The 12,834-nt window shown below is 40.1% G+C and overlaps 1 protein-coding gene across 2 annotated transcripts in view; it reads right to left on the reverse strand.

The window, feature by feature from the left end:
- Positions 1–12,834, reverse strand: part of COL15A1 (collagen type XV alpha 1 chain) — a 106,236-nt gene that overhangs the window by 29,307 nt on the left and 64,095 nt on the right. For both annotated transcript variants that reach the window (XM_042839729.1, XM_042839730.1), the window contains exons 16-24: positions 10,590–10,655; positions 8,939–8,974; positions 7,850–7,912; positions 7,257–7,334; positions 7,104–7,139; positions 4,184–4,237; positions 4,017–4,076; positions 2,284–2,352; positions 1,204–1,245 (exon numbers count right to left, since the gene is read on the reverse strand). In XM_042839729.1, the coding sequence (XP_042695663.1) occupies positions 1,204–1,245; positions 2,284–2,352; positions 4,017–4,076; positions 4,184–4,237; positions 7,104–7,139; positions 7,257–7,334; positions 7,850–7,912; positions 8,939–8,974; positions 10,590–10,655 (504 nt within the window). The remainder of the gene's footprint in view (positions 1–1,203; positions 1,246–2,283; positions 2,353–4,016; positions 4,077–4,183; positions 4,238–7,103; positions 7,140–7,256; positions 7,335–7,849; positions 7,913–8,938; positions 8,975–10,589; positions 10,656–12,834) is intronic.

Consider the following 12,834-nt stretch of genomic DNA (forward strand, 5'->3'; position numbering starts at 1 on the left):
GGGCTTCATTGCTCCTGAGCTTGGAGGAGGTGATTTCTGTATATTGACCAGCTCTCTAGGATGCCTATTCCCTGCAGGTCTTCATCCCATGGTACTCTACCAAGGAAATCCCCTTGGACACTGAAGTCTGCTTTCCTGAATTTCAGGGAGGTGAGCTTGCAGTGCATCTTCCTCATAGCCCTAAGGATACAGCCAGGGCTGCCTTTGACCTTCACGTTCTTCATAGGTCTCTCTTTATTAGTTAGAATTAGGTCCATCATAGCACCTCTCCTCATTGGCTCCCTTATAACTTGGAAAAGGAATTTATCTTCAAGGCACTCCAGGAACCTTTTGGTTGATTATGCCCTGCTGTGTTAGTCCCTCCAAAAGACATCAAGGTGACTGAAGTTCCTCATGAGGACCAGGGCTCGTGAACATGATGCTGCTCCTATCTGTCTATAGAGTGCCTGTTCTGCTTGGACTTCCTGGTCAGGTGACATGTAGCAGACCCCCACTATAAAGTCATCTAACCCTGTTTTCCCTTTAATCCTAACCCATAAGCTTTTGGTCAGCTCCTCTACCCATTAGCAGAGTTTCGTGAGCTCCAGCTGAGCACTGACACAGAAGGTGACCCCCTTTATTAATTTTCCCTTCCTGTCCTTCCTGATGAGCCTATATACTTTCATTACAATACTCCAGTCATGAATTATATGTGAATAGACTGCATATGAGTGACAAACAAGGAATGTGATCATCCTTTCCTGATGCACTTTCCATGCCACATTAAAATATGTAAAAAGTCTTATTTTGAACAGAGAAATTGGAAACAGTTGGAGACATAACAACATGGAAGCATTACTTGTATGTACATCTAAAAGGCTTATGCATATGTATGTGTAAACATTAGCTTCTCAAAGCAGTTCTCAGACTGTAAAAATGTAGAGTTTTGAAAGACACTGAAAGAGTTAGGACAACCAACTAATTACAGTGCATTAAGGGAAAGGTTACTGTGTTTTCAGTTCTCTTGTATTTTTCACATGTGGCTAACGTTGAGTATCTAAACACTTAAAAATCTGTTATCTCGAATGCTAAGTAAAGCATATTTCTGTTGCAAAGCAGAAGTCGTGGAGTAAAAAGCTGCAGATCTACTGTGGTTATGCACATAGCTACTTCGGTTATGCATCATGGCCATGCTTGCTCAGAGCAGATTATTTTTGTACTTACTGTATTCTTGCAATGAGGTCTAGGAGAGACTGGGAAAACTGCCTATTCAAAATAGGATGGGAAACAAGTTTAATGAATGTGAGCAATAATAAACAACATAATATACCTAACAGTAATATCTAGTTGACATGACAAGACAAAGGCAAGAAACAAAAATCAGCACCCCCTGAACAGAGCCTGCTTGCTGCCTGGGAGCTCTCAGGGTTCTGTCAGCATAGAATCATAGAATGGCCTGGGTTGAAAAGGACCACAGTACTCATCAGTTCCAACCCCCTGCTGTGTGCAGGTCACCAACCAGCAGACCAGGCTGCCCAGAGCCACATCCAGCCTGGCCTTCAATGCCTGCAGGGATGGGGCATCCACAGCCTCCTTGGGCAACCTGTGTGCCAGTGCCTCACCACCTCTGGGGGAAAAACTTCCTCCTAATATCCAACCTAAACCTCCCCTGTCTCAGTTTAATTTCATTTGTACACTCCCTCCAAGCACTGGAAGGCCACCATGAGGTCTCCCACAGCCTTCTCTTCTCCAAGCTCAACAAGCCCAGTTCCCTCAGCCTTTCCTCACACAGAGCTGCTCCAGCCCTCTGCTCATCTCAGTGCCTCCTCTGGCCCCGCTCCCAGAGCTCCCCGTCCTTCCTGTGCTGGGGCCCCAGGCCTGGACGCAGCGCTGCAGATGGGGCCTCACAAGAGCCGAGCACAGGGGGACGATCACCTCCCTCTCCCTGCTGGCCGCCCCTTTTTCATGCAGCCCAGAACACAGCTGGCCTTCCGGGCTGCAGGCGCACACTGCTGCCTCATGGCCAGCTTCTCGTCCACCAGGACCCCAAGTCCTTCTGCGCAGGGCTGCTCTCAAGGATGTCTTCCTCTATGTCCCAATCTGTACGCATGGGGAAAAACTCTTATGTGACAGTGGCTCCTCTTGAGAAATTTCCTCCTATGCACACAAGCAAGTTAACCCACTCTAAATGCTCTTGCTTGAAACAAATTTTGAGATTATATTTTGCAAAGCTTTTTAAGAACAGCATATTTCTTTTTCAGAGGAAGAAGAGTTACAGATTATTGGATTATTCAATGTACTTACTCCTTTGATGTGAACGACATGTCCTGGAGGTCCGGGGGGTCCAGGGGGCCCAGGCAAACCAGGAATGCCCTGTAAAAGAAAGTGAAATAAGAACAACTAGACAGATCTTTTCATATGGGCTTAGGGAACAAAGGATCACAGGATCAGAGAGCACTGTTTAACCAAGAAGTTTTGTGTGAAATGACTTGAAGGAAGACTGATCTTTCCATTACAGGGACCAAGCTAAGCTGGAAGGTGAATTTTAGTATTTAGCCTAAATCTATGGAGAACAAAGCAGTCTAAAATTATTATTTCCAGGGAAAAATAAACAGATAAACAAACATCCAACAAAAAGCATTAAAACTTGATTAGGTCTCCAAGATTGATCTGAGAGCCCTAGGACTGATGAGATTCATATAGTTCAAAGTGTTTGTCAGGTAGCCACACACTACTTAACATCTTCAAGAAACTCTGCTAGCATGGCTGCTCTTTACAAAAAACTGTATCAACTCTTCACTGTGTCATTTAAAAACTTAGCACCACACCACGTCCAGCTTTCACTCTGCATTGATGTGAGCTTCAGTGAAGCAGCACCTCAGCAATAGCCAGAGATCTAATGGATTTTTTATCTTTCCCAAGCACTTGAGGAAGTGCTATTAGAAGATGTAGTGTGTTTTGCTTGCTTGCTTGCTTTGATCTCCCAGCCTAATAAACTTAATCTAGTGATGCAAGCTTTAATAGTTTTTGTTAAAGTAGACAATCCAGAAAATTAACCTTGGCTCTGTTTGAAGATACGGAGAAATCAATTCAATGTTTACTGACAGGCACTGTTCATGTTTTCTGTTTGTTTTTCTCCTGTTAGAATTTGCCTGATTTCTGGTTTCATCTTCCAGCAACTAGGTTTCTATTAACTAGATCATCTCATCTGAAGCTGATTCCTACCTTTGCATGATTTCTATGATAAAGTAGTAAGAGGCCCCTGTCTTCTTTTTTCTTCCAGCACATCTCTTATACAGACAAAATATTATTAGCTGCTGTTGTAGTAAGGGTGCAATTTTTTTTTGATTGGTCCATATCAGAGTGGTTAAAATAAATACACTAGATTGAAATATATTGCTTATCCTCAGTAATGCTTATTGTTGTGTAGCCCAGTCTTCATGTTTGCCATGAAACCAGTGGAATAAATTCTATTCATAAGAACAGAGTTGCAGCAACAGGACCTTGGTTCATCACTTCTTATTCTACAGTTACAGGATGTGGGTGGGCATGTATGTGCTATCATCTTGGGAGCACTATGCAGTAGTCATTACTCTGGATGCATGTACACGACAACTCAAGCAGGTAATATATGTCAGTAGGCATCTCCTTGTTTGTAGGATAGCTGATACTTCATGACATACTTATGTACTATTTGGACATATGCTAGTTATTTAAAAGCCCATGGGGAAATCTTCAAACAATGAAGATACTTGTATAGTTCTGAAAAGGATTGACAATCTCGGGTCATTTGTTATTTGAAACACCTGTGTAGTGAATTTCACATATAACTAACTGTTACATATGGGATCTGAAGTAAACAGCTATACATGTAAGAATAGTCCAGATGGACCCAGAAGCTGACTTTCAATGCTTGTTGTCACACAGGAAAAATAGCAGGAACATCTAATCATTTCAAGCCCATTTCAGCTTTTCAGTCCTGTTGTCATTTTAAAAGGATTGAAAAAAATCATATTCAATTAACTTTAAGAACTTACATTTAATGCTTCTCCTCGTTCACCTTTCACACCTTTCAGCCCATTCAGTCCTGGACGGCCCTGAAATGAGTATATATAAGCAGAAAAAAAAAAAAAGTAGAAATAACATAATATGTGTCAGAAATGAGCTGCTCTGTCTTCATTCACTTTGAGATCTTAATACATACTGGGCGTCCTGGGAAACCAAGTTCTCCTTTAGGTCCAGCAGGTCCTATTGGTCCCTGGAAAAAAAAAAAAAAAAAAAGAAAAATGTGATTGTGGAAAAAGGAGAAAAAGAAAAATATTGAAAAAATGCTATATGGAATATATCTATGAGACATATTTTATTAGAAAAAGAGGCATAGTTTCACAGTTGCACAAAAAACTAGTCTGCGATTGTTGAAAATGTGCAGAGTTTTCTCACTATCTGTTCTTCTAAATGATCTTGAATGCTGAGAGGGCTGCATATAACTCTGTACTCTGGTTTGGAAAATACTGATCATCTGAAATGAAACCTGAATTCTCAGCCATTGTAGTGTGTGCAATTCAAGAGTAAGTTGCCACGAATCAAAGCAAAATTAAATGTATTAGTCAGTAGAAAAAAGGCTGCTAGTGGTATATACTTTGTGCATCTGCTTTTGGTTTGCATTGTTTCATTAGTTATTTGTGCTGTAAGTCTGTAAATCAGACCAAGACTTCAGATAGCTCCAGACTTCTACATGTCTCTTGACAGTTTAGATATGTGGACTCATTGGGCTGGCAGTTGAAACAGATCCTTCTTTATACAAGAGTTACCCCTCAGGCCTCACAGACTGATCAAAGCAATTTCAGACAGAAAGGTCAAGTAGGTCACTCAGAAAAAATAGTCCAGTGCCATGGATGATCTATGATTTGTTATTTCAAACATAAATCTTCTAGGCAACCAGAGGTAGCAGATCAACAAAAAGCGGTAAACCTGCAGACAGCACAAGCTTTTGTCTGCTGTCAGCTTCCCAAAACTCACCAAACCCACAACTGTCTAGACAATCTCTTTACTTACATGTCAATCTTTCAAGTTTATTTTTCTTTTTTTCCCATTCTGGTGAGATACTCATGAATAACTAGGACTTTAAATGTATATCAAGATTGTATGAGCTGACATCACCAAAGCCACCTTTACTGTTTCCTTTGTCAAAGTCTCAGCCTGCACCAAGCAGATGTTAATGACTCCCTGAGACAGAAGCCAGCAGTCACAGCTATATGTGAAAGTAGGAAGTGAGGAAGCCGCAGAAAAATGCTTATCAGAAAAGAAAATTTCATTTGCAAAAGCAGGGGAGGTGATTTGTGCAGGCTGACACTAGGGTTATAGCTCAGGGCTCCTGTTACATAAATGTTGTGGTTTGCTTTATTGATAGTGAATAGCAAAACCAAGCTGGTAAAAACTCCTCATTTCCTCCTTACCAGGAGCTCTGATTCAGTCTGTCTCTTCCACTTGTTCTACTAACAGCACTAACCTCCTAACTACCCCCAGCCAAAAACCTGCTTGTCTGCACCTAGTCTATTGTGCTCCAAACTCCTGCGATCCTCACTTCTGTTCAGATGAAGTCTCAAAGAGGAGGAAAGCTGGGGAATTATTTTAAATTCTGGAAGCCTGTCTGTAAGTTTGTTCTGCCTCAGTAGCACAGAGGAATGATAATGAGTCCTCAGCTATCCTGGACTGTTCTTGGGGCAGAGCTTTATTTTATACAAAGTGGTACAGAACAATTGGCACCAATACTTTGATAAGTTGGGCCGCAGACTGGCTGGCCAAGTACTCTGAAATTTGTATATTATTGCTGCATGGGACTCCCAGTGACTACAAAAGGGTTTTTACTGGGAGCAAAAGCTGAAAAGAATTACGCTTGTCTGCAGCAATGATGAAGCTAGAGTTATGCATTAAGAATCCCTAGGCACTAAGAATACACTAAGACCAGAAATTGGCTGGTCAAAATCTTGAGACAGGCCCTGTCTACAAAATTATCCCATAGTGTAATCATTCACCAGTCTGGCAAAAAATGAATGGCCCTGTCTCTGCGCTAAACTGTATGAAACATCTCGTGGCAGTGACGATGTAAACACAGAGCTTGGGACTGACAGAAAAAAGGACATGTCCTGAAGGATGCATAGCAGTAGGATAAATGGCAAATTACACAAGCTAGAACAATGAGAAATTTCAAACAAATGTAAAGAAAAGCTTATTTATCTTGAAGGTCATTATGTAACAGGAACTTGCTGGCCAGAGAGGCTTCAACATCTTTTGAGAGATGTCGAAGACTTGACTTTGGCAAGTCCCTGAATTAAAGAGACTTGCTTTCGCCAGAGGGGTGTAATACATGACTCTGAAGTTCACTTTCATTCTAAATTACACAGTATTCAAGCAGTTTATCAATATATCCAGCTAGTTGTTTCTAGAGACCACAACAACTGATGGCAAAGTGTCCTGTTTATCTTAATGCACAGAAATCACAGAATCATAGAATCAAACAAACACAGAATCATAGAATGGCTTGGAAGGGGCCTCAAAGATCATCTAGTTCATGGTCCTGAAGTTGGACTTTGTCAGGTTAACATTCCTTGTGATCTTCAACTCAACCAGGATGTGGTTGCTACAGCCCATACTGCCTCCAGTCTTAACCTCGTTCATGAGCTCAGCAGCATTGGGGAGTGTCAGGTCCAGTAACCAAAGAAGCTACTAACGAGTGAGGCACAATGGAGATCAGGCTACATCAAAAGCAGATCAAAAGCAAAGAAAGACTCAGTATTCTTGATCTTTGACAAATACTAGACTACAATAAATACATTTCTGTTCTAACACTATTGAGTCTGTGCAACTCTTCATATTTTACAACAAAATTACTGTTGTGCTTTCATACTACATTGTGTCCAGTCAAAGATTTTAGGCCAAGTTCATGAAACAAAGACACTAAACCCCAATTTCAGTAAATGGTCTGAGGCTACTGCCTAATGTGCGACTTCCTCTGAACCCAAGGGAGTTAGTTGCAAATTCTTGTTTCCTATAGAAACTGGGGCTGATACCGTCTGTTGTTTTAACTCAAATAGAATCAGAAAATAATTTAGTTCTAGTCTTACCATTGGTCCCATTGGTCCTACCACTCCAGCTTCACCCTATTGAGGACAGACACATGCAACAATTACAAGGAGAGCATCTGCAGTATCTAGCGGAGGTAGCAGATAACAAGGCCACCAAACATTCTGGAAGAACACAAAACAGCATTAACTCACCTTCTGCCCTTTTCTTCCCAACAATTCAGTTAAAGACCCATCAGCAGCAATGATAACTCCAGCTTCTCCTTTTTCACCCTGCAATTATTGTCAGAGTAGTAATACTTGTTTTTTAAAAAAGACTTTCAATTGCTCTCAATAGATCATCTGTGTGAAATGTACTCATAAGATCTCTGCTAAAGGGAAATGGGCTACTGGCATCTTCCTGTGTACTGTCAGCTCAGATATTGGTTAGTAAATCCTAATATAACTGTAAATTCTTTACAGAACACTAAGTAGAAAGCAAGAATCTTTATTTCTATGTCCTTGGGACATTATGTGATGTCCTTATCTCTACTTCAATACCACCAATATTTGCGTCTGACATCCTGGGCCAACAAAATAGGAGGCATTACTTTCAGAGCAGCCCTTGTATTATATCAGCTGGTTTTATTCAGCATTCTTTCAAATTCCACTTATTACATTTTTTCACACAAGCTTACTAACATTCCAGTTCCTAGTAAAATTAGAATAATAAAACTTATAATGTCACTAAGGATTTGTTATCAAGCATATTTTGTTGTACGTATTTTTCCGTAAGCAATTTCTCTTACCTGTTGTCCTTTGAGTCCTTTCAATCCTGGCAAACCAATATCACCCTTTGGTCCCCGTGGGCCCTAAGCAAAATCAAATCCATAAATCCATAAATCCATAAATCCATGGTAAAGAAAAGACATGAAGTAGGGGTGGTATTTCAATGTAAAAATTTTGAAAGACTGACAATCATATTGTTTACTAAATATTGACAGTTCTTTTTAACTGAAAAGCATATCAATTTTTTTTTTCAAATGTTATTTATTTTGTATGGTTTCCTGTGCAGCCTACCATACACAGGACCCAATAAAACAATCTTTTGTATAATTTTGGGCAATTTGCCAACATTATTTATCAACTTCCTCAGTTTTGTCCTTATTCTCAGGCCATACAAGTGGTCCTGAGTTCATATGCACACATCCAAATTGTAAAACGCTCATAACAAGGGAAAATAATGCTATTACATTACACATCATATAAGTAAGTTTGATAATATAAGCAATATTATAAGTCGCAAACCATATAATGCTTATATGGGATAGCAGTAGGAGCACAATAGGGAGCATAACATGATGCATCATTTGATAGTCTGGCTGTGTAATGCTTCCAATGTGGCATCCTTAAAAAAGTGGTTATTCTAAAAAATGTGTTGAATTTGATATAAGAATATAACCTCTTGTGTTCTTTGTATCATCCTAAAAGACTAGAGGAATAGTAAACCTAGCAGCTCTCCACAGTGGTGATCAAAAAATAATTAAAAAAAAAGGCTTAAGGAATAATATACTTCCACACATTTGCACACAGTGTTTAGAAGCCCATAAGTACCTTCTATTCCTCCTAATTTGCACAGAACTTTTCCTTAGGTAGTAATTTTTCATTAGACTACTGTATTTAAACTACAGAACTGACTCTGAGACGAGCAGAAATGTGAGTTGGGCATGTAACAGTGTATTTCCCAAAGCTAATTTCTACTCTACACGTTGATTAAAAAAATACTCTCTCGTAAGAAAATTAATCAGACTTCATATGAATTCTGTTCAATATAATTGTTAAAGTATTTAAAACATACTGAAAACCTCTTACTTAGACTGCAGAAACAGAATACTTACAGGAAATCCTGGTAAACCTGGCTTACCATCTGGTCCCTGCAAAATGCAAAAACTCACTCACAACCACATAATACAGACTTGCAAAATGGTGTGGGTTTTCAGTGCATTGTCTAATTTCTGAATATTAACTGATCTGAAACTGGATTGAGAACTTCGTTCATCCAGCGGTAAAGCTGTGGTCATTTCACAATACCTTATGATTCTACCTTTTTCTGAGACATTCAGATTTACTTCCCAAAACTGAAGGATATCCAGGAAAGTCTGAAAGAACATGACGTTTTCCCCCATATGAAAGGCATGCAACTGCAACTCAGACTCTTTAAAGTCTTACAGAATCCAACATAGAAACCACAGAGGCCCTCTCACCTTTTCCACTGAACCTCTGGTTGCCAGTAGATAAAAAATAGCTTATCTGCTAGATCATGACTATAAACACGGATTTGTATTTGTACTGGACATTTTTAAGACTGTCCAACATGTTATCTGCAGATTCACTTTAGTTCTTGTTTAAAGCATATGGACATGGATTACTTAAGTCACTACAACACTCCAATCTTATCCCAATCTACGGTCAAACACAAGACTGAGGTTGTGAAACCCTTCCAATTGTAACTAGGCTTCAAGCTACAGGGTCTATTTCTTTCTGTTGGGACTGTAAAAACTACTACAAATCAATAAATTTCTACTGGGATCATGTTTATGCCTTTTTGATATCTGGTCTTTTTAAGGTTTGAAAGGCAACTAGCTGCAGTAACAGACTTCACACAAAATGGATGCCATCCTCTGCTGGCATCCTAGTCTGTCCAGGGATTGGCATTCTGTACATACACCTTCCTTCTTTTGTCAGGGACTGAATGTGAGGGGTGCTCACAAGTAAGACAATAAGCAAAGTAAAATAAACAAACAAAAGACTGCAAATGAAACTGGTTTTGAAGCAAGACACTTAGTTTGTGGAATTCAAATTTTGTGAAGTGCAATATATTATAGACCTTCACGCAAGTCCTATCACTGAATAGACTGCAGCTCGGAGAAGACAGGTTTCTAGTGCTAATTACTAGGATCTAGTCCTAGTAATTTAAAAACCCTTCCAGGAAGCATCCAACTCATCAAATATTTAACCAAACTGTTTTAAAGCTATGTGTCTAGCTGCAAAACAGAGCCAGAAATTTCACATCTGTTGTTTTATGAGATTTCCAGATTATCATCCACAGATGTAATTGCTGTGAAATCATACACAAGAGTCTAGTATTCCTAGTTGTAATTTCAGGAAGAACTGAGTGAAATATTTCATCCCAAGATTTCATGATTTGAAAAACAAGAGTACAAAAAAAGTAGAAAAAATGCTATGTACATCTGCATCCCTGTTACTGCATCAGTTTCATATTTCTGTCTTTCTGGTCGTACTCAGATCGTGTTCAGATTCAGAACTAAAGGAACTGCTTCCATTTCTTTCTTGTAGACAAAAGTTTAAGAACTAATTAATCCACACAGAATATATTTTTCCCTGAAGTACTCTCACATAGCTTACTGCTGAAACTAGCAGTAATTATACACATTTTTAAAGTACAGAAAACTCTCAGCTTTGGATACTTAAAAGGGAAAATTAAAGACAGAGCAATTTTGGAGATTTAATAAAGGAGCATATACTCACAGGAGGCCCAAGCAGTTTTTCAATTGTAGTGAAGTTAAGAATTCCTTCTGTATCATTGAGAAGTAGCTAAAGAAGTGGTTAAGGAACAGTTTATTTCAAATACCAAACAAAGCACATAGGGGTAGACGTACATTTTTAGAATTCTGCAGAAAGTTAAAACACCTTGTTTGAAATGTGGTAAGAAAATCACAAGGTCACAGGAAATGTTAACTAATACAACTTTTGTTACAGATCTGGCATAACAATATACAGCACTTGCATTTCACTCATTATGTAAGGATTTCAGAATGTTTTAAAAACTTTCATTAACTGACTCATACATTCTTAAGTTGAAAACCGTGACTTTGTGTGTTGTGGTCATTTCCCCACAGTTAAGATTAAAATAAAAATTTTACACTCTAGTGTGTCACTGGCATTCCGAGATGGCGAATCTATCCGACCACAATCTATTGTGTAAATTCAAAGTTAGAATTATGTTCTGAACATGTCTGCATCACACAGTGCAGTGTCATGGTAGTGATTCTTCAGTTAGCTCTGATCACGCTTCTGTGTGTAGTTGGTGCAGTGCAGAGAAATCAATGAAATCATCTGGATTTCCCAAAACTATATAGTTTATCTGGATTAGTACCATAGCTAATGAGTTCTGAGTCTTCAGAAGCCCAAAGAGAGAAAAGTAATAACAATGCTTTTATACTTCTTTCTATCCTGGTATTAGTAAGCTGTACATTAGCTCAGACATCCCTTCAGACACTGAAAGCCCAAAAGGGTATGTATGCCCCTGCTGCTAAATGACAGAGGCAAACTGGTAACAATAGACAAGGAGAAGGCTGAGGTACTCAATAAGTTTTTTGCCTCGGTCTTCTCTGATAACTTTTCATCACACAGATCTCGAACAATTGGTTTGGAAGGAGGGTACTGAGGAAGCAGTGTCCCTCCCATTGTGAGTGACGATCACATCCATGACCACCTGAAGAATCTGAACATCCACAAGGCTATGGGTCCTGTGAGATGCATCCCAGAGTCCTGGGGGAATTGGCTGATGTGGTCACTAAGCCACTCAATTACATTTGAAAAATCATGGCAGTCAGGTAAAGTCCCTGGAGACTGGAAAAAAGGCAACATCACATCCATTTTTAAAAAGGATAAAAAGGGTGACCGAGGGAACTACCAACCTGTCAGTCTCAGCTCTGTGCTAGGAAAGATCATGGAGCAGATCCTGCTGGAAGCCATGCTAAGACACATGGAAGACAAGATAGATGATATGGCAGAAATAGCATGGCTTCACAAAGGGCAAATCCTGCCTTACCAAACTAGAGGCCTTCTATGATGGTGTAATGGCATCACTGGACAAGGGAAGAGCCATTGATGTTATCTATCTGTACTTCAGTCAGGCCTTTGACATGTTTCCCCACCACATCTTTCTTTCCAAATTAGGAAGATATGAATTTGAAGGGTGGAATGTTCTGTGGATGAAGAACTGGCCCACGTGAACATCATGAAGTTCATCAACCCAAGTGCAAGGTCTTATATTTGGATTATGGGAACCTACACTATCAGTACAAAGTAGGGAATGTAAGGATAGAGCACAGCCCTGACAGAAAGGACTTGGGGATACTGGTGGATGGGAAGCTAAATGTGAGCCAGCAGTGTGCCCTTGCAACCCAGAAAGACAACTGTATCCTGGGCTGCATCAAAAGAAGCACGGCCAGCAGGCTGAGGGAGGTGATCCCTCTACTCTGTGCTGGTGAGGACTCACCTTGGATACTGTGTCCAGGTGTGGAGTCCTCAGTACAGAAGAGACATAGAGCTGTTGGGGTGCATCCAGAGGAGGGCCACAAAAATGATCCATGGAGTGGAACACCTCTCCTCCGAGGATAGGCTATGGGAGAACTGAGGCCCTTCAGTCCAGAGAAAAGAAGGCTGCAAGGTGACCTGGTAGCAGCCTCTCAGTATCTAAAGGAGAACTACAAGAAATAAGGGGACAGACTCTTTAGCAGGGTCTGTGGTGACAGGACTAGGGGAAATGATTTCAAACTGAAAAAAGGGAGATTTAGGTTGTATATAAGGAAAATGTCTTCTACAGGGGGGGGTGGTGAGGCACTGGAACAAGTTGGCCAGAGATGTGGAGAAAGGCACGAGTCCATGGAGGCATTCAAGGCCAGGCTGGACCAAGCTCTGAGCAACATGATCTACCTTGTGGATGTCCCTGTTCACTGCAGAGGATTTGGATTAGATGACCTTTAAA

This window comes from Centrocercus urophasianus, unplaced genomic scaffold, assembly GCF_019232065.1.
Source record: "Centrocercus urophasianus isolate 14NV4802_14NV808 unplaced genomic scaffold, USGS_Curo_1.0 seq_11, whole genome shotgun sequence".
Taxonomy (NCBI): Eukaryota; Metazoa; Chordata; class Aves; order Galliformes; family Phasianidae; genus Centrocercus; species Centrocercus urophasianus.